The 20,891-nt window shown below is 35.7% G+C and overlaps 1 protein-coding gene across 1 annotated transcript; it reads left to right on the forward strand.

Annotated features, from left to right (window-relative positions):
- The first annotated feature begins 558 nt into the window (after nucleotides 1-558).
- On the forward strand, nucleotides 559-20,534 carry LOC110111648. The gene is made up of 6 exons (XM_028700504.1): nucleotides 559-569; nucleotides 3,788-3,789; nucleotides 5,170-5,392; nucleotides 5,548-7,665; nucleotides 19,201-19,439; nucleotides 20,292-20,534. Exons 4-6 carry the CDS (start codon nucleotides 6,966-6,968, stop codon nucleotides 20,532-20,534), a joined length of 1,182 nt encoding a protein of 393 aa, XP_028556337.1. The 5' UTR covers nucleotides 559-569; nucleotides 3,788-3,789; nucleotides 5,170-5,392; nucleotides 5,548-6,965.
- The last annotated feature ends 357 nt before the right edge of the window (nucleotides 20,535-20,891 follow it).

Here is a 20,891-nt window from a genome sequence, read left to right on the forward strand (position 1 = left end):
AACAAGGACTCGGTACAAAATTGTATTCAAGTATAACTTTTTATTCGAAGGCAAACTGACAGTTCGAGAGGACTATTCAGGTATTGCAGGATCTTCTAAGGCTCTGTATTCTAGATCTTGGTGGCAGTTGGTAAGACCACATTCTTCGTTTTTAATTTGCGTATAATAATAGTTTTTAGTCAAGTATGACTCCATATGAAGCTTTATATGATAGGAAATATAAGACCCTCTATCTTAGATAGAGGTGGGTGAGAGGCATCTGAATGATGATGCTATTGAAAAGATTCGTTTGATCGAAAGATAGATTAAAGGTTTTAGAAGACATCTAACGATAGTATTTTGAAGCTAAGTATTGGGTTGTGAAATTTCAGATAGAAGATTTTATATATGTGAAGATCAGGCCGATGAAGAATATTAACATATTTGAAAATGAAGAAAAGTTGAGTCAAATGTACATTGGACCATTTGAAGTGATTGAAAGGATTGTGAAATCTGCCTATAGAGATCATATGTCCGAAATTTATAATGTAGTTCACGTGTCACTTCTATGAAAATTAATATCTGAGTCTGTAAACAGGATATTTGCGGAAGACATCGAGGTACATCCGAATCTGAACTACAAGGAAGAACCAGAGAGTTCTAGCTTATGATGTCAAACACCTGAGAAGTAAACAAATTCCTATGGTGAAACTCAGTGGAAGAATAGAATTGAGAGAGAAGGTATTTGGGAAAAAGAGTTTGAGATGAGATAGTTGTACCCTGATTTGTCTATGTGATGTGAGACTTGAGTATTAAAATGTTGAGGATTATATTTTTTTAAGGGGGGAGTTGTGACACCTCCATGTTAAGCATTTAGTTCAAATGGTTCAGACCTGATTGAGAAAAAGGTAAAATTTTGAAATTTATAATTTCAATTAATTTGCATGTCTTTGAGACTATTTTAATGCTTGAAAATAGTTTCATGTATTCTACAATGAGTCTTATGTGTTTAGTGTGAATTTTGACAAAATATGAAAATGTCACTATTGGTGCGCCTAAACGTTGGTTGTCCAAGTGCCTCGGCGCTATAATCATCCAATATGCCAAATAGTGATATCGTAGTACTATAGTCTCGTGTTTTTTAGTTTTGAGCTAGCTCCATAACACTCGGATGGTAGTGTCGCATCGCTAGGCCACTAAGAGCATTTTAAATATAAAATTATCCATTGTTCTGTTCATTTAAGTGTTGTGGGCCAGTTGAATAGAAGAGAGAAAAAGAGAGATTTGTTGAGAAAAAAGTGGATCTTTGAGCTAAGTGATATTATTCCTATCTCAGTTTTAAAAAATACAAAGTTTTTTTGAATTTCTCGATTAGATTTATATTTTCGTTATCAAAAAATAAGGATAACTTTATATATAAAAACTTTCACTGCGTAATTTTTTATATATCATAGAGAGTGAGATTATGACTATTTTTGGAAATTTTATACTAGATATTTTGGAATTTGTGTTGTTTTAATTGAATAGAAAATAATCTTAACACTAAAAAATAATATTGTAGAATAATTATAGGCTTGAAATGATGTTTTTCATAATTCTTAATAATTTTGTTATATTTTGAAAATATGAAATTTTGCTGAGTAAGAATTTCTGTTGCTTACCGTTATAAAACATAATGTAATTCTGACATGTGCTCAATTGTGCTTTAATTGCTATAATTTTGTAAAATACCTGCTTACATGATTGACAAATATCTACTGAGAGATATAAGGGGTTAGAATCCTTTGAGATTATATCTGTGTCAGGGAATAATCTAGTGCCTTTAAGATATATTATGGTGGTTAAAAAAGTAATACGCTAGTTATTATAATATATGTTTTGTTGTTTATAGGCATGTTCTTGTACTATAAGCATAAAGGGCCAGAATTTTTTGAGTTTTTGTCTGGGTCCGAGTAAAATAAAGAAAAATTAATACAAAATTTATATAAACTATTCTGTGATATGAATTTTAGCTTTAATTAACTGCACAGTACTGTTACTCAAATCTTTGAATAACTACTATTATCTTATTTTCTTGCTCAGTACAGTGATTTATTTTGCTCCATTTAACTTCTTTTATCTATCTTAAAACTATTTAATAAAATAATTTTAAAAATTTAGATTGGTTTTTGTGGTTTGCTGAGCTGTTTATGCTCACTGTGGTTTTTCTTTTGATTTTCAAGATCTCGGAAACATAAGGTGCTTGTTTATTAGCAGTTTTAGGATTTGATCTAAGTTTATAGATATTTCTCTATTTTGATTTTTGTACAGTTATGACTTGTTTATTATTCAATTATGTAGCTTCTATTATGTAGGCACATACTATAGTATAGATACATTTTGAGGAAATTAAAGAAATTTTGTTAATGAGTTTATTACAGTATTCTAGATGTTTATAGCAGTTTTGTTCTTTATAGTTTATTTAAAATAAATATTGGAAGAGAATATGAAATATTCCTAAATTAGATCGTAGGATTTATCTGTCATAGCTCAAGATGATAGGAATCCTGTTGGGTTGTATTTTTGCATATGGTCTCCAATGGCTCATCTCAATTGCGACTCATGAAATACTTGATGGATCACTAAAGTTGGTAGCAACTTTATGTGATAGGTGTCTACGCCAATGTGCTCCACGACCTCTTAGGAGCCAAAGTATCGGGAAGAAAGCTTCTTTGTCATCTGTCGAGCTAGATTCCTTGTCTGTAAGGTCATATCATTAGAAAAACTCTGTCCCTAATTTCAAATTGCATATCGCTCCTGTGTCCATCTGTCTACTTCATAATTTGCTATGCCCGTAGTAGCTGTCCCTTCAATTATGCCAAGATTTGGTTCCTCTGTCCCAAGTATTGCTACACTGACGATGCTGGTGTGTTGCCATACCTATAAGATTTTAAATGGTGTTGTCTGGGTTGCTGTATTATATGACTTTTTATACCAGTAATCTAGCCAGGATAGCCATTTGACCCACATCTTTGGGGTATTTGAGACAAAGCATCGAAGATAAGTCTCTATGCTATGATTTACCACCTCTGTTTGGCCATTTTTTTGGAGGTGGTAAGTGGTACTCTGCTTCTTGATAATCCCTTGAATCTTGAATAGCTCCCACAAAAAATGACTCAGAAAGACCTTATCTCGATCAGACACTATGGACTTGGGTATGCCATGCAACTAGACCACATCTCTAATGAAAGTGACTGCCACTAACACTGCGATGTATGGGTGGCTTAGGGGAATTAAATGAGCGTATTTGCTCTGTCTGTCCCCTACCACTAGAATCTTGATGAATTCTTCTAACTTAGGCAATCCCTCAATGAAGTCCATATTCGCCTCTTACCACACCTTCTCATGTAAAGTAAAGGCTGTAAAAGACCACATGTAGCCGTAGCTTAGTATTTGTGTCTCTAGCATGCATCACAATTGGCCACCATCTTGAACGGTTTCCCACTTGTTTGTTTGTTACAGTAAAGGTTTTTAGAGAAACCACAACTATTGGTATTCGGGGCATAGTAACTGAGTTGGCTTCTCATGAATGATATTTCTGAAGACTCTCCCCCTGAGATGTATCTGCTCCATCTCTTCCATGGATAGCAGGTACTACCCCAATGATGTGGATAACATAAGCATTATTAGCTCGCTCTCTTGTTCTTCTTTGGGTCTCTTTCATGCTCGTCTACTTGGGTCCACCATGTAAAATTTCTTTTGCTTTCTTTCTTTTATTAAGTCTTCTATGAGGTTTTGGATTTGTTTACACTCTTTTGTATTATGCTAGTCGTCCTTGTAAAATGCTCAAAATTTTGAGGTTTTCCTAGCATGGGCACCCGCCTTCATCAACAATGGATGCTTGAAGAAATCCTTGTTTTGAATGGCCTCTACCAACTCAACAATGGACATACACAAGGGAGTAATGGTAGGATATTGTTGAGTGGAGTGCGCTTCGTCCTCTCTATATTGGCGAGTTACACTTGGTGCTTCCTCTATTCGTGAGGTGGGTGGTCTAGCGTTCTCAGTGGTTCACCAACCATGGCGCCCTCTATTGGTTATTATGACACCAGTTGTGCTATTGGTCATGCCTTCTTTCCACCTTTTGGGTCCTTGGGTCACTCCTAATGTTTTTAAAAATTTTACTGGTCATGTCTTGTTTGTAGTTCATTAGGGCAAGTAGATGAGGAAGACTTTATCACACTTATATTTTTCTAAATTTACATGGTCGACTGGGGTCTTATCTTCCCTGATATGATTTCTAGTGGGGCATCTTATATTTGTTGCGTGGATTTGCAATTGCAATGATTTGGTCTACTTTGGCTCCATCCTTAATCATCTAGGTGAAGGGTTGCATTCCACATCACTTGTGTGACTTTGATTGTGGTCAGCAATATATGTCGATGTTAGTGCCCTAATGTCAGGTGTCTTTGGTGGGCTGCCCGGTTAGAGAATCCTTCGGGGGTGCTTTCTCTTGGGGTGGGGCTTTTCTCTAAACTCATCTTAATGTGTCTTGGATCATTTTTGTGAACCTGTCTTCTTTCTCCATCAAATCACTGTCCATGATGAAATTTTGGTTCTCCATGTTTAGTAATGACTCTTGGTTTTGGTGGTCTTCGCATAATGCATTTTTTTCTATTTGTTGGCATCAATCTACAGTCATTGCATCTTAGAGGAAGTTGGATTTAAATTTGCTTGTTAGCGACACTAGACTATACTAATAGGTTTAGCAAACTAGAGTTGAAGAAAAAGAAATGGAATCAACGAGTATGTGGAGTGGATAAGGAGCTAAATGATTTTTTTGAACAGTGAAAATGGCGTGAAGTCCAAAATATTCCTCTAAATCTTTTATTTATAGAATTAAGAGGATTAGAAGAAAGATTATATTACAAAAATTACGCTTTCTCTATTATTTATCACTAATGTTGCTACAAGCCTCGATAAAGAAAAAATACAAAATATTTTTGTGCTTGAGCTGTTTCTTCTTCTTTGCTTGTGCTTGCTTTGGAATCTTGAAATGTTCTCATTGAAATTTCATTTTGTTCATTATGATGTTAGCTTTATGGCATAGTGACCCAATTCCTAACCAAACTGTGAGATTTTTTGTTCTAATCATGCTAAAGTCGGCTAAAATTATGGTAGTCATGTTTACCTTGAATTTAATGTGAACAGGGTGCATCATTGGTGATGAAATTGATGGTGTTCCTGGAATTCAGCGTGTCGCTCCGGGGTTTGGTCGCAAGACAGCCCTGAAGCTATTAAAAAAACATGGTTCTCTTGCGAATTTACTTGGTGCTGCTGCAGTCAGAACAGTGGGAAAACAGTATGTACAAGATGCTCTGACTAAGCATGCTGATTATCTTTGGAGAAATTTTGAAGTGCTTAGCTTGAGGAGGTATTTCATTACTAAATTATGAAAATCTCAAAGCTTTCTTTTACCATGTACCTGCGTTGTTCTTGCATAGGTAGTTATTTATATCAATAAATCCGTTTTTGGTACAATAGCTTGTTAACTTCTTTGTCATGTATTCAAACTTCTACATTCTGCAGGAATGCTGAAGTTCACCTTAAGGATGAGTGGCTATTGGAGAGAGATTCTTGCAATGATTCTACTGTCTTATCAAGCTTTATGAAGTGTTTTATTTAAAGGAAAAAAGGTTCGATGGAAGGTATCCATTATGTTTTTGTAGATGAACTCATAACCTTCACATTAGTAAGGCTTTTGGAATTATTAAAATGCCTGATGCTGTTGTATCCAACTTTAATATTATTTTCTTTCCTTTCATTTGGCATTTTAAGTACATAAAATGCAAAGATCAATAATTTGTATTAGGTGGTTAGTTGGTCTTCAGTTACCCTTGGAGGCTCCATTGCAAAAGGTGATCAGGTTTGCATGTTCTTCTCGTAATTGGTTATTTGGTTGGTTTGGAGAATTTCCTAATCTAAATATGACCAAAGACTTTTGTTAACTTACATGAGCATGTCTTATTGTCTGATTTAAATTAGATACCGTTCATAATTTATTTTGGTCATTTGAGATAAACTTTTGAGTTGAGGAGACTAGGTTGGCAATAAACTCACGGCCAAAGGGAAGAGAGAGAAGCTTCACAAATCAAGGAAGGATTTGGAAAGAGAGTTTGAAGATTTTGGGTGCAAAGATTGGAGATGGTAGTAGGTGGCCGGTCATCTATGGATGACCGGGACACCAAATCCATTTTATCTACCGCGAGTCCAATTATGTTGGATTCAAAAGGTAGATTCTCCTTCAAACGCATCTCCCCGCACAATCTTCGACTTTTAGAAACTCCTCTTGTTATCAAAGAGGGAGGACTTTTGGCTAAACACAAGCCATTGTCGGATTCTTGTAAATGGAAAGAGGTAATTTTGGTTTCTAACAAGCTACCTAAATTTTCCTCACCGGTTTCTCTTGTTGGAGCTAATGACAGATGGTCTCCTAACTTCTCTCCTAATTCATTAGAAGGTGTTTCGGCTCCGATCCGGGTTCGTCTTCCTCACCTTCCACTACACTGTTGGGATGAGTCCAATATCACTAAAATTGTGTCTAGAATTGGGACTCCATTACTTTTAGATGGTAATATGTTTAGGTGGGGAAGGAGAGAATTTGCTAGAGCATGTATTCGAGTTAATTTGAACTCAAAACTCCCATCTGGAATATGGGTTGAAGGGTTGCATGGAAGATTTTTTCAAAAGTTTGAATACAAAAATCTTTCATCACTTTGTTTCAAATGTGGGATGATAGGGCATATTGAATCAGTTTGTCCTAATGTTTAAGATATCCCTTCCATCTCAAATCATATTGAAAATCCTTATGGTCATTGGATGCAAGTTAAGTTCAAAACAAGAAGAAATCAACAAGTAATCTTTTGAAAGCCAAGGTTTTTTCAGCAGCAGAAAAATCAGGAACGGATGGTAGAAGAGAAGATACGGTCCAGGATGAAGTACAAACAATGGCAGATGGAAACAAGCTCAATCTTATGTCCGATCCAGTGGTAATTGCAGGTTCCAAAAGCCAACTTGAAGAAACAGCTGGATTCAAGGAAGGAGATGAAGGGGCGGTTAACCAGAATTTGAATTTCAAATTGGACCAGCAAGCTTCTCGGAATTCAGTTTGTTTATCTAATTCATTTAATGCATTAGCTGATGTGGATAATGTGGTGGCTGATGTGTTAAATGAAACCAGTAAAATAGGAACCGTAGTTTCTGAAAATCTAGACTCTCAAATTTCAGATTTTGAAAGTTCAAAAAAACTGTTTCAACCAGAAATTTCGGTTTCCACAAAAGCTGTTCAATTTTCAAATGATACTTTGATTAATCCAAAGGTGGTTGAGAATCAAGTTCCGGCTTTCTCTACAACGTACTCAGCTATCAAATTCAAAATTCCACAAACTTTGGAGGAGGAAAAGGAGGCTGAATCGGCTTTGTCTCATTCAACTACTCAAGGAGCTGAAGTTTCTCCCTCAACAACTTTGACGGCTGCTCCTCATTTAAATGATGCTGAAGTTTTGGGGACTCACAAAACAGAATCTGAACCATCAACAACTTTGGTGGCTGATGATAATGTAAATGTTAATAACACTCATACTACAATCCATGATTCTTCTTCTCCTCCATCAGCTATTAGTTTGAATTTCAAAAAAAGAGCTGCTAGTAGTAGAAAACTATATATATATATATATATATATATATAGGAGAAAAATGCAACTATTTGCATTTAATTTTATTTATAAGAACTAAAACAAAGAACTATCCAATGCCATTAGATTCCTCCTTCAGTATGGAAATAAAGTAAGGATGAACCTTATGAAGCACTAAGTCATGCCAAATGAAAGAGCTTAAAGTTGCATAATTAGCACAGATCCGCTAATTTATTGCATTTCCTATCTATACAGTTGAAAATGACATTATGAAAATATATGAAAGGAGATTCCAAATCATTTCTACCTTTGTAGAAGACCGTTTGTAAGAGATTAATGATGTTGATGTTATCACTTTCAACTATGATCCCCTTGTAGTTAAGCACCCAATCTTTGACTACACCTTTGATTGCTAGAATGGCATGTAGTTCAAGTCTTGATATATCCCAATGGACACAAGAGTGGCTAAAAGCCAACAGGAATCTACCTTTGTAGTCCCGGAATACACCACCGAATCCTCCTTTCTATGAATTGAGTAATGATGCATCAACATTTATCTTTATCCAGCCGAGTGAAGGGGCATGCCAAAGGTTATTCAACTGCAAATGATGCTGATTAGCAACCCATTTACTCGATTTATAGCAAGAATAGTTTGCTGAAATTGAAGCATAGTTGAGAGCTTCGGAAGCAATGAAAAGAGGAGAATCATCATTACCTTCGTGGACTAGCTTGTTTCTTCCCTTCCATGAAAAGTATATTACATTGCAAAATAAGTTGATCGTCCAATAATTCTGTAGAGAGATCCAATTCAAACAATCTTCCATTGAACTGAATATGTGAAATTCAAAGCCCCACTTTTTTAGCTTTTGAAAAATACACTCCAGCTTTTTACATTTAGTAACCACATGCTCGACGTCTTCTTGCATATTACAATTCCTTGGAAAACCATTGTGCATTTGCAATCTTCTATAACAAAGGAAATCAGTAGGGATTGCATTATTGAATAATCTCCACCAAAAACCTTCAACCTGAGGGAGTAGCTTTGCCTATTTTATCCATTTCTAATAAGTAACCTGGTCCTGGTTTGATATTTGAACTGTAGCTTCAACTGCCAGCTTGGAAATTGATTTTCCCAAATATTTAGATAATAAGTCCATAGTATCATTGTGAAGATGTGAATAGATGTGAATATGACAAATCAATTCCACTAGTTCTTTTCAAAAAAATTTTCTAAGCTCAGCAATGTTCCAGATATCTCCTATAATGAATCCGTCCACCGTGATTCCATCTATGTGAAGGGGGTTAACAAATGTAGGTCATTTGTTTATGCTTTTGCCTAGTATCCAAATGTCACTATTTACATTATTTAGATTGTCATTTGCAACTTCCCATCTAACTATAGGCTTTAGAAAAGCTCGTCCATCATTAATAATTTTTCCATGCAATCGATCCAGATTTCTTGTGAAATCTGTTTCCAATAGCTAGCCGAATTTTGGGAACTTTACTTTATGTAACAGAGAGTCTTCTTCTTGATTATATCTCCAAGCAAGTTTATCTCTAAGTGGACCAGCTTTTTCAATGCAAGAATGGAGTCCTCTACTGCCCTGCTCAACTGGTAGACACATGGTCTTCCAATTCACGTAGTGAATAACGAAATCTCCATTTGATTTGTTCCAAATAAAGTTTATGTAAATTTTATCTAGATCTCCAAGAATACTTTTAGGGACCATAGAATGAGTACAATGAAAGATCGAATAGGACATCAATACCGACTTTACCAAGTTGATCCTCCCAACCAATGAGATTAATTTGGATTCCCAAATGTTAGTCATTTTAAGTGCTTTTTCAATAATGCATTGAAAATCCTCTCCAACAAGTCTTCTTAGAGCTATTTTGGATCCAAGGTAATGAAATTCATCGACTCCTTTCAAACCCATAATACGGGATATCACTTTTTTCTTTCTCCTTCTTACCTTTTTTCCAAACAAGATACATGACTTTTTGGCATTAATTTTTTGTCCAGTCCAAGAACAAAATTCTTCCATGATGCTTTTAATCTTCTTTATCAAGGATACCTTAGCTTCTGAGAACACAATGATGTCATCCACAAATAGTAAATGGGATATTTTTGTGCTGTCTTTACTAAGTCGAACACCAAATTCTACTCCACCTTGTTTGAATGCATTGGATAGAAGTTGGGCACATAAAATGAACATAAATGGAGATAGGGGACACCCTTGCCGGAATCCGCATTTGCCCTCAATCCATCTAGAGTAGTTTCCATTAACCACCACTGAGAATTTGGGATTTTTTACACATTCTAAGATCATATTGGAAATGGTATGAGGAAAACCAATCTGTCCACCGTGATTCCATCTATGTGAAGGGGGTTAACAAATGTAGGTCATTTGTTTATGCTTTTGCCTAGTATCCAAATGTCACTATTTACATTATTTAGATTGTCATTTGCAACTTCCCATCTAACTATAGGCTTTAGAAAAGCTCCTCCATCATTAATAATTTTTCCATGCAATCGATCCATATTTCTTGTGAAATCTGTTTCCATATAGCTAGCCGAATTTTGGGAACTTGACTTTATGTAACAGAGAGTCTTCTTCTTGATTATATCTCCAAGCAAGTTTAGCTCTAAGTGAACCAGCTTTTTCAATGCAAGAATGGAGTCCTCTACCGCCCTGCTCAACTGGTAGACACATGGTCTTCCAATTCACGTAGTGAATAACGAAATCTCCATTTGATTTGTTCCAAATAAAGTTTATGTAAATTTTATCTAGATCTCCAAGAATACTTTTAGGGACCATAGAATGAGTACAATGAAAGATCTAATAGGACATCAATACCGACTTTACCAAGTTGATCCTCCCAACCAATGAGATTAATTTGGATCCCCAAATGTTAGTCATTTTAAGTGCTTTTTCAATAATGCATTGAAAATCCTCTCCAACAAGTCTTCTTAGAGCTATTTTGGATCCAAGGTAATGAAATTCATTGACTCCTTTCAAACCCATAATACGGGATACCACTTTTTTCTTTCTCCTTCTTACCTTTTTTCCAAACAAGATACATGATTTTTTGGCATTAATTTTTTGTCCAGTCCAAGAACAAAATTCTTCCATGATGCTTTTAATCTTCTTTATCAAGGATACCTTAGCTTCTGAGAACACAATGATGTCATCCACAAATAGTAAATGGGATATTTTTGTGCTGTCTTTACTAAGTCGAACACCAAATTCTACTCCACCTTGTTTGAATGCATTGGATAGAAGTTGGGCACATAAAATGAACATAAATGGAGATAGGGGACACCCTTGCCGAAATCCGCATTTGGCCTCAATCCATCTAGAGTAGTTTCCATTAACCACCACTTTGAATTTGGGATTTCTTACACATTCTAAGATCAGATTGGAAATGGTATGAGGAAAACCAAAATATTCTAAGGCCTTTTCCAAAGTAGGCCAACCTATTGAATCAAATGCCTGCTCCAAAAAAAAAAAAGCCTGCTCCAAATCAAATTTGAATGAAACTAATCCTTTGGAAGCTTTTGAGAACCTGAATTTATGAAAAATTTCATGTGCTACCAAGATATGGTATGCATGTATCTTTCTTTCAAAAATGTCGCTTGTTCTACAGAGATACTTTTAGGAATTATAGAAGAGTCTATTGACAATCATCTTAGCGGCCACCTTATAAACCACATTGCAAAGGCTTATTGGTCTTAAGTTAGAAGGTGTTTTAGGATTTTGTACATTGGGGATCAGCACAACTATTGTTTCTTTCCACTTCGAATTCATGATTCCATAGTTAAAAAATTTATTCAGTGCATTCCATAAGTCTGCCTTAATAATGTCCTAATACCCCTTAAAGAAAGAGTATGCTATTCCATCAATCCCAGGAGCAGTAAAGTTCCAAGATTGCTTGAAAACCGTTTCCATTTCTTCAATGTTGAATTCTTTGTTTAAGCTATGGGTCGATTGATTGGTTTGGGCCAGCCATCCAGTTTGCAAATCTTGTCTTTCCATTTGTTCTCAAAGAAGCTAACTAAAGAGTCTTCAATTTGATGTTGATCTTCAACTAACAGTCCATCATTATTGGTGAATGAGCCAATGAAGTTAGAGTTCCTTCTAGCACTTGCATAGGAATGAAAGAATTTTGTGTTGCTATCCCCTTCAGAAGCCCATTTTACTTTTGCTCGTTGTCTCCACCACGTATTGATCTGAGCTAAATTCGAATTGAATTCAGTTACCTTCACTTTAAGAAGCCAGTTGTCTTCATCAGATAAAGATCCTTCATTGCATTCCTTTTCCTGAAGTTCCAATATTTCTCTTAGAACAGCTTATTTAGCTAGAACCAGATTTTTGTGTTTCTCCTTGTTCCAATGAAACAATGCCTTTAGTGTTCTTTTCATTTTCAGATTTAGGATTTGCCCATAGTCACCCGATGCTTTCTTCATCCAAATCTTCTTCACTAAAGCTGAAGATACTGGATTGCAGATCCATATATCTTCAAATCTGATTACCCAGGTTTACATTCAAAAAGGTTAAAAGGATAGGACAATGGTCCGAAGCCATCTTTGCCAAGTGTTTAACTATAATTCAGTGAGGAGTGCATAAAGCTGTTGAGTAACTTTATTGCTATATGTAAACAATAAAACTAACATAAAAAAACTATATATTTATAGAATCAATAGCATTAAAAGATTTATTACACTAAAATATAATAAAATAATCTATAAATTGATTCTTACAAATATGTTGATGAGATGGGCTGCTACACTTGGACAACAGCCTTTAACGTGGCCTTTAGGTGCTTTCAATGAGTGCTATTTTTGGTGAGTTCCCCTAGAAAGCCTCGGTGAGTACCTCTGGTACCTTGGACTAAGGATTAGTTATTGACTAGGTAGGTACAATCGTCATCTTGAGATGGATGTGAACTATAATACCTCAAGATCTAAATTTAAAAGAAAATATTAATTTTATTTCTTAATTAATTTTCAATCACTAAATATCTATCAGTTCAAATAAAGCTAAAAAAAAGCAACTATAAATCATATATATCAAAACATTTTTATATTCATTCCTTTAAAATATAATGTATAATAGTATGAAGATTTCAACAAATATCAATCTTCTTTTTTAAAGCGTCTGACTACAAATGAATTGAATAAAACATAGAAATAAAAGAAAACTGATAATACTAATCAGCCTCATTCCAGATGATCCTGATCCCTCTCCAAATCTAAAATCAATAAAAATCACATAATGAGCTTACAAAGTCCAACAATTTATCAAAATTCTATCATTTCATTCAATACAAGACAAAAAAATAAATATGTATGTTCCAATTTCAATCCATATCAATCATGAGCTATTATTTTGAATGATAAATAATCTTTGAAATCAATATCAATCAATAGTAAAATTCAATATGATCAGTCAAATAAGAGTATCTTATTAAGTAAAAGAGGTCTATCAATCCATAAGAAAATCAATAAAAAATCTGTAAATCTATAACAAGTGTTGTAGTGAAATATACATCAATTATCTATCAGTTGTATTCATCATGATGATTATATTATATGCTTTTATCAATCATTATGTTATGTATAGTTGTCTATCAGTATTCTATATCAATTTATATATCAATCAACTCAATAAAATATCATGTAAATGCAATCATGAATACAATTATGAAGAGTAAACATGACAGTTTTAAAGTGGTATTTTCATCCTTTCACCCCAATTGTCGCCATGTTGGTCATTAGTCTTTAATTTAACTCCAATTATCGACCAATTGATTATCGATCTTTATCTTGTCATCATTATTTATTATCTTAAGTCAATTCACAAGTGATTTCTAATAATCATTTAAGAGTTGTCACCCTCTACCTATCTGCATAATTCGGTCAATCGATTATAGGTTACAATCAGGATTAACACCAACATTTTTTTAAGGAAGCCCGTCAGCCCTGCTTCCTCCACAAGATATTTTGCTTTAAGAGTTAACATATATTAATTCGAGTGTTAATAGTCGGTCTTTCTTGCTTACATACAAATGTCACATTTATCACATATCAATTATATCATTTTTCTCCAGGATAGTCAATATCATGTATGAAATACAGGAAAAATTTATATATGGTTCGTTAACTTCAAAAGAACATAACTATTAATTTTCTCAAGAAAATTAAATAATATTATAGTCAAAATGCTCGAGAGGATTATATCTATTATATACACAATATTACATGGTGGAAGTTTGTTGAAAAATCAAAGTATTGAAACTTTTGCAAGTTTTGACCAAACTAAAATTCATAAAATACAAAATACATTAAATCATTGAAATTAAAGGTAATGTATTGTAGCATACAATGAGATGAGTAAATTTCATATCTGGATGGATACAAATGTAATTATGCAATTTATTTTTTTTTTAGCATAAAATTCATATAACATTTTTATATATTTAAATATGGAGCTCTAAAAATTATAAAAAAATATTTATAAAATAGTCCAAAATGTTTAAAATGATTTGATTAACTCGGTTTGTAAAACATACATCTAGTGGTCCTTGAAAACTCACTTGTACTGATATGTGTCAATTTTTTACCCTACTCATAAAATTTGGATAAAATTATTATAATTAAAGTACAATAATATCTATGTTATGATGAAGACAGCTTGTAAATTGGACTTATAATGAATTTTGAAAAATTATTTGATTTAATCAAAATATAAACTTTTACAATTTACCCACCTTAGAAAAATGTCACCCTTGACATTTCTCGCTATTGAGAGTAAAACAAGATAAAAAATTTTTCGTTAAAATTAAATCAATGATAAAATCAAATCATAAATCAATCGGTATAATTAGTAAAAAATAAAATAAAATACTGATAATAGACGCATCAATCATATCGTTCATATCATTCAATAAATTATAAATTCAATAAGGCAACTCATTCTCACATCTATGCATGTTATTCAACATGCTATGCAATGATATGCTCTGTTGCTTCTATCTCTCTATTGATGTAATTTTCTTTTCTAATTATTTCAACACACAAACTTAACATACATATAAATGCAAATAAATCAATCAAATATGTAAATAGTAAAATCTATATTACTTAACTTCTATCCCACTCATAATCAATCTTATATCTTTGACTACAATTTAATTCTTTCAATAATCAATGTTCTGATAACAACTGTAACATCCCAAGATCTTAATTTGAAAGAATTCTTAATTTTTATCTCTGAAGTAATTTACTAGAGTCACTAAAATCTATCAGTTTAAATAAATCCAGCAAAATTATTTATAAATCATAAATATAATTTATAATAATTATGAGATTTCAACAATATCAATCTATCGTTTTTAAAGTTCCTTATTATAAAATAATAGAACAAAACATATAGATAAAAAGAAAACTTGTAAACACAGATCAACCTCACTCTAGAGAGTCCTAATCCCTTCCCAAACGTGAAAACAATTAAAAACCACATAATAAGCTTATAATGCCAAGATGTTTATCAAAATTCTATCACTCCATTTAATGTAAGGAAAAATAATCAATATGTATGCTCTAGTTCCAATCAATATCAATCAGTAAACTATCAATATGAATGATAAATAATTTATGCTATCAATATCAATTAATAGTAAAAATCAATATGATCAGTAAAACAAGAGTATCTTATTAAGCAAAATCAGCCTATCAATTTATTAAAAAAAGTAAAATTTTTATAAATCTATAACATGTGTTGTTGTGAAATAAATGTAAAATATCTATCAGTTATATTCATATTGATGGTTCTTTTATTGTTGACCCTTTCCCGTAGCTAGCAAAGTAGAAAAAAAAGAAAAGAAATTTAAAATCCCTTACAACGGTACCATTGCAACAGGTACCGAAGACCCATACACGCTTTTTTTAATGTGGCGGGGGATAAAAAAATACACGGCCGCGGTGTCCTCGAAAGAGGACACCTACCATACACGCTTTTCTTAGCGTGGTGAGAAAGGCCCAGTTTTCCGTAGTTTTCTCATAAACGGGGGAGACGCTGGGAGGCTGCCAAAATTTCGGGTGAAATATTACTCTACTCGAGACCTATTTTGAATTCAAAAAAACATGCAAGAATTGGGACTCAAATGAATAAGAACAGAGGACTTGTGGACTTGTTGACCTTTGAACTTGATTGAACACAAGCAGGGGACCTGAACAAAATCTGAACGATTAATCAAGGCTCAAACCCAAATAAAAGTGAAACCCAAATTCAAATCAATTGGAACTTACTTGTAAAGACTTGCAAATTTAAGCCGAACAAAATGACAAGAGGACTTGAGCATTTGAACATACACTTGGGATCAAATTCAAATATACTAAGTATGGAAGACACTAAAATTGAACAAGACTTGGACTGCAGAGGACTTATACTTAAACTTGCATCCTGGACTCAAATTGAACATTAATGGACTCGAGCAATTCGAACTCAAGCGAGTGCTTGACTTGGACTGCAAGGGACATAGAAATGAGCTTGCACACTGAAGCTCATGAACTTGATTTGAACTGGACTTGGAAGGGTTCAGACTTGAGTCCATTTTGAACATCATTGGCCCCTTACATTTGACACCAATCAAACTACAACACCTCTTACGGATGTATTCAGTGTACCGCATAACGAATTCAAATGCGCACTGGTGTCAGCAGTCATCCGACCGAAGACAAATACATAAGAGCTCGTACAAGTAGAAGGTAATTGATTGGCACATTAAGTGCAAATACCTACGATCCTTTGTAGGAGGCCCGCTGTATATTCGACACATGTTTGTGGGAAAAATGTGAAATATTTGCAACATATCACAAACATATATGAGTACGGTGTAATAGACTCCTAAGACAATTCCTACAAGTGCCTGTTGATTGAGATGGCAATACTGAAGACTAGCAATCAAAGGTCTGTCCCATACAAGAAAATGCAATCATTCAAAAATCACCTGAGATTGGTGAAAGGTGGATATGATATGGGAACAGTGGGTCTTCTACGAACATCTCTAGGAGGTCGTAGCAAATACAACATATCCCTACAAACAAACACGAGCCGCTTGTGGATAACAACAATGGGTATATCGTAAGCACATCGAACCACTATGGGCACAAGTATAAATATCACCTACGACAACCGTGATCAAGATCTTCAAATATTTCGAGTACAAGGGCAACTTGATATACGAAAAAGAACACCTCCTGGCAGAAGGAAAGAAGTGTTTTGAATAAATTAGAACTAAACTTCCTGGTGTCCAAAAAATTCCTCCTCGATCCTATACTCAGGAAGGAAACCAACTCCGGCATCCACGAACATTGAAAATAACAAGTCCACTCCACTGATGATCTTAAAAAGAGTCTATTTCAAGGCAATGGCCACGGACTTCAAGAAGACCCTCCCCGGTGAATGAGAAAGGGGGGAGTCAATATCAAGACCAAATCGTCATAGGATCTGCAACATCTATGCAAGCAGACAGAAGGCGTCTACAATCTACAACGCCACGCCACTAGATCTGCAACATCCTTGTAAACGGACAGAAGGCATCTATAAATTTTTTCAAAATACTCCTGCACGTGCATCGTAGCTTGTATGCACATAGGTGCACAAAGGGGTATGTTGAATCAATGCAATCACAAAACTCGCAAGGGCCCCGACGATCGTGTTATTGGTACACACGTGACGTCTAGGGATGCTGCACGGGTTATTAAATTTAAACCCGATTCTCTTAGGCAGGTAAAAAAGAGTACACATGGTATAATTATAAAATGACTCCAAACACCCACATAGGCCCCGACGAACTTGTTTTTGGTACACATGTGACGTCTAGGGATGCTACGCGGGTCAATAAGTGAATTTTAGTTCAAACATGATCCTTCTATACGAATCAATAGAAGTCGACAGGGTTCAAACCTTTAAACAAATACATGATTGTGGCGACCAGTGTATTTATTTTAATACATTCATATTAGGCATTCAAAGCCTAAAATCAATAGAATTCACTGACAAAGGCATAAAACCTATGAAACTCGATCCTCGGTCAACCGCTCGGCCGAGTCGACAAGGTTCAATCAACAAAGAGAAATGACCCCAAATACCCCGATGATTGCCGTGTTGAATGTTTATCTCAACCGGAGGGGTTCAAAAATATTTTCAAATTCCATCCAAATACCTGAAAATCAAAACTCCACAAAGTCCAATTCCCAAATCCCAAATTCTAAGGTATTTAAATTAAAATCTACCCATCAATGCTTAAAGTAAAATCCATCCACCCTCCGCAAAAGTTTGCTGAGGTGGACAAATTCAAATATAACTTCAGTTCACAAAGAGCTAAATGCCTAATCGAAAATATCATTAGGATCCATTCTTAAACAATCTCCTGTCATTAAGGACGTGGTACGTGTCCTCTGACCGACGGTTCGCCGCCGACGTGAATTTTGCACCACTAAATACCGGTTATGGCCAGAGCCAATACGCTCCTTAATGGCATCAAATCCTTGAGATATGAATCAATAGGATATGATCGATAGGGCACAAAGCCCTATGTTAGCTAAGGTGGATTCAAATTTGTCCTTTTAGACAAATATTCACCTCAGGTCTACAAGGTCCCCTTGGACGAAGCAACCCATGGCTGCCGAAAAGGATCCTTCTGTCAAGTTGGGTTGACTATCTTCTCTGACTAAGTAGACCAGGGACCATGATGGCCTGGGACGACAGAACCATGGGATCTTGATCGGGTATATCATCCATTCCTCCACCATCTTCTTTAAGTGCAAGATGGTGCAATTTATGTTCTAAATATAAACTCCATCCAAATATCCAAACTTTCAAAATCCCGAACCCACTGCTGCTACTATATGCCAGATAACACGTATTCTCTACGTATCTTATTGACGACTAGCCTTAATCGAAAGTTCTCTCTCATTATCGGGAGGGGTAATTAACTATAGGGGCTTGCGCCTATAGGAAACAAGAACTTATATCATAAAGTCCTCGTAAAATGAGAGCGAAATCTTTGGGTAGTGTCTTATGTGCAAACCCATCTGCCTTCCAAAATTTACCTCAGAACTTATCCGTTAAAACTCCCTCGCAAAAGCAAAAGAAAATCAGTGCGCGACAGGGAGGCTGGGGCCGAATTTTCGGAGCCCACAGCTTTCTGGCAACTCCGCTGTGGAATGATTTCTCTTTCCATCTCTAGCTAGTCACTAAAAGGTTATAGTAGCAAGTAAATCAAATTTTAAATTTCCTGAAAATGAATCTTTTAAATAAGATCATTGGAAATTCAATCAGCAGGGTTTTAATTCTGTGCTATTTTTCCTGCTTCTATTATTTGTTCTGCGTTATTTCTACATTATGAAAGTGTGGGGTGGTGTATAAATTTTTATCACTAATCCCTGCCTTTCATTTTTGCAGAATGGAAATGCAGGGCACACCGATGACCGTCTAACTGTGATGAGGAGCTCGGATTCTGCTGGGAAATGCTTCCATAGAGACTGGAAATACTGGTGCCACCATCCACTTTGGTGGACTTGAATTCTCAGCAGCTATTGCAAAGGCTGCAGCTGTCCCTGTGTACGGCATAAATTCTGAAGAACCTTCTGAAAGGTCTTATTCTGCAAGGACTACTGCCAGAAGTGCTGCTCAAGGAAGAATTTCTGTCTTTGAAAGGCTTTCCCAACCTGAGATCCTTACTGCAAAAAGGGTTGTTGATGGAAGAAAAATCTCAATGGTGACTTCCAACACCACTACCCTGCTTAGAGAGCCTATTGAACCTGGGAGATATGATACTGAAGCTTCCTCATATGGAGGAAGGCTCAATAGAAGATAAAGGAGGAAGAGAAATGCAAAACTGCAAGCTCAGCAATTGCCTGTACCAGTCCATCTCTCCAACTTGCCAGCACCAGAACCAGAAATCAATATCCTCACTCAGAACATGTTTACTAACCTGAAGTGGATAAAGAGAAACAACTATTCTGGCGAGCTCAAGCAATCCTTCTAGGAGCGTCAACCTGAAGCTCCAACCCCTCAGAAGACAAGAGAGCCTGAACGTCTATCTGCTCGGGTTCATCGAGTTCTGAAGACAGTCAAAGAGAATGGCCTAATGAAAAAGTGGTTCCAAAGGACACTGATTGTTGAGGCCCGAAGAACCCCTCCTATAGAGAGGCTATCATATGCTATGATAACTTAAAGAAGAGGTTATCGACAACAAGCTCCGCGCGGTGAACATTGGGGCGTGACACCTGAACCTTATGTTCGGGGATCCACAGCCAAAAGGTCCCGGTGGAAAGGTAAACAAGTTTACAAGCTGAAGCATCGAAAAGAGAATATTATTGAAGAAAGAAATAGATCAGGCGTTACATCCGAAATAGTTTCCCGGAGATCTGCCCCTGCCAGCAAAACTCGTCAGAGATGGGTCCAAAAGAAGGCCCATAATGACGACAATCACAATAACGGTCGACATCCTGGAGAGACTTTTAGGAGATCCCATTATATTCCTACTTCAGCCAAAGAGGAAGTTCACTTTGATCATAGTCCACGGGTCGAAGAAGTAATCACTCCAAGTTAAAAACCTAAAATTCAGTGGAGACGTCGCTCAGAGATTTGGGTACAAGAAGATGAAGATGATGTTGGTGATGAAGACACTATGGAGATCGAGGTGGTTCATATGGTCAGCCACATTGATGAGGAAGATGATGATGGTGATGAAGATGACCAGCAATCACAGCCCCGTACACGTGTTTATCGTCATCACCACAGGACTCGATCCATTGCCAGCCGAAGTGCTCGCTCCTCAGAAGAAGGAGAAGAAGAGGAAGAAGTTTGAGAAAATCCCTTCGCTGGTGAAGACATCACACTCGTCGAAATGAGAAGACAAATGAGGCGAAAGATGCGTAAGAAAGACAGAGAAATCTCTCAGTTAAATGATAAAATGACTGAGATGATGACTTAGATGACAGTCATGATGGAGATGATGCAGAAGACCACTTTTGTGAGTCCTACATCAGGTCATCCCATCAACCAAGCTGCTAATCCTCAAAATCTCCAAGTGCCTCAAACCTCAGGAGTGAAAGGTGTACCTGAAGGTGGCGATAAGAATGATGATTCGACCAGCCAGCGTACTCCACAAAATGTGGCAAGTGCATCTGAATCTGTAACTGCATCACAGTTTGAAGGCTTAATC

This window comes from Dendrobium catenatum, unplaced genomic scaffold (genome assembly GCF_001605985.2).
Source record: "Dendrobium catenatum unplaced genomic scaffold, ASM160598v2 fragScaff_scaffold_1540, whole genome shotgun sequence".
Taxonomy (NCBI): Eukaryota; Viridiplantae; Streptophyta; class Magnoliopsida; order Asparagales; family Orchidaceae; genus Dendrobium; species Dendrobium catenatum.

Bases quoted from the DNA above. Each gene is read 5' to 3' on its own strand.
- LOC110111648 (XM_028700504.1), top strand. From the start codon at position 6,966: ATGGCAGATGGAAACAAGCTCAATCTTATGTCCGATCCAGTGGTAATT. The intron at 7,666-19,200 runs GTAGTAGAAAAC...ATGCTTCCATAG, and splicing joins TTTCAAAAAAAGAGCTGCTA to AGACTGGAAATACTGGTGCC. The intron at 19,440-20,291 runs GTGACTTCCAAC...CCTAAAATTCAG, and splicing joins ATGGAAGAAAAATCTCAATG to TGGAGACGTCGCTCAGAGAT.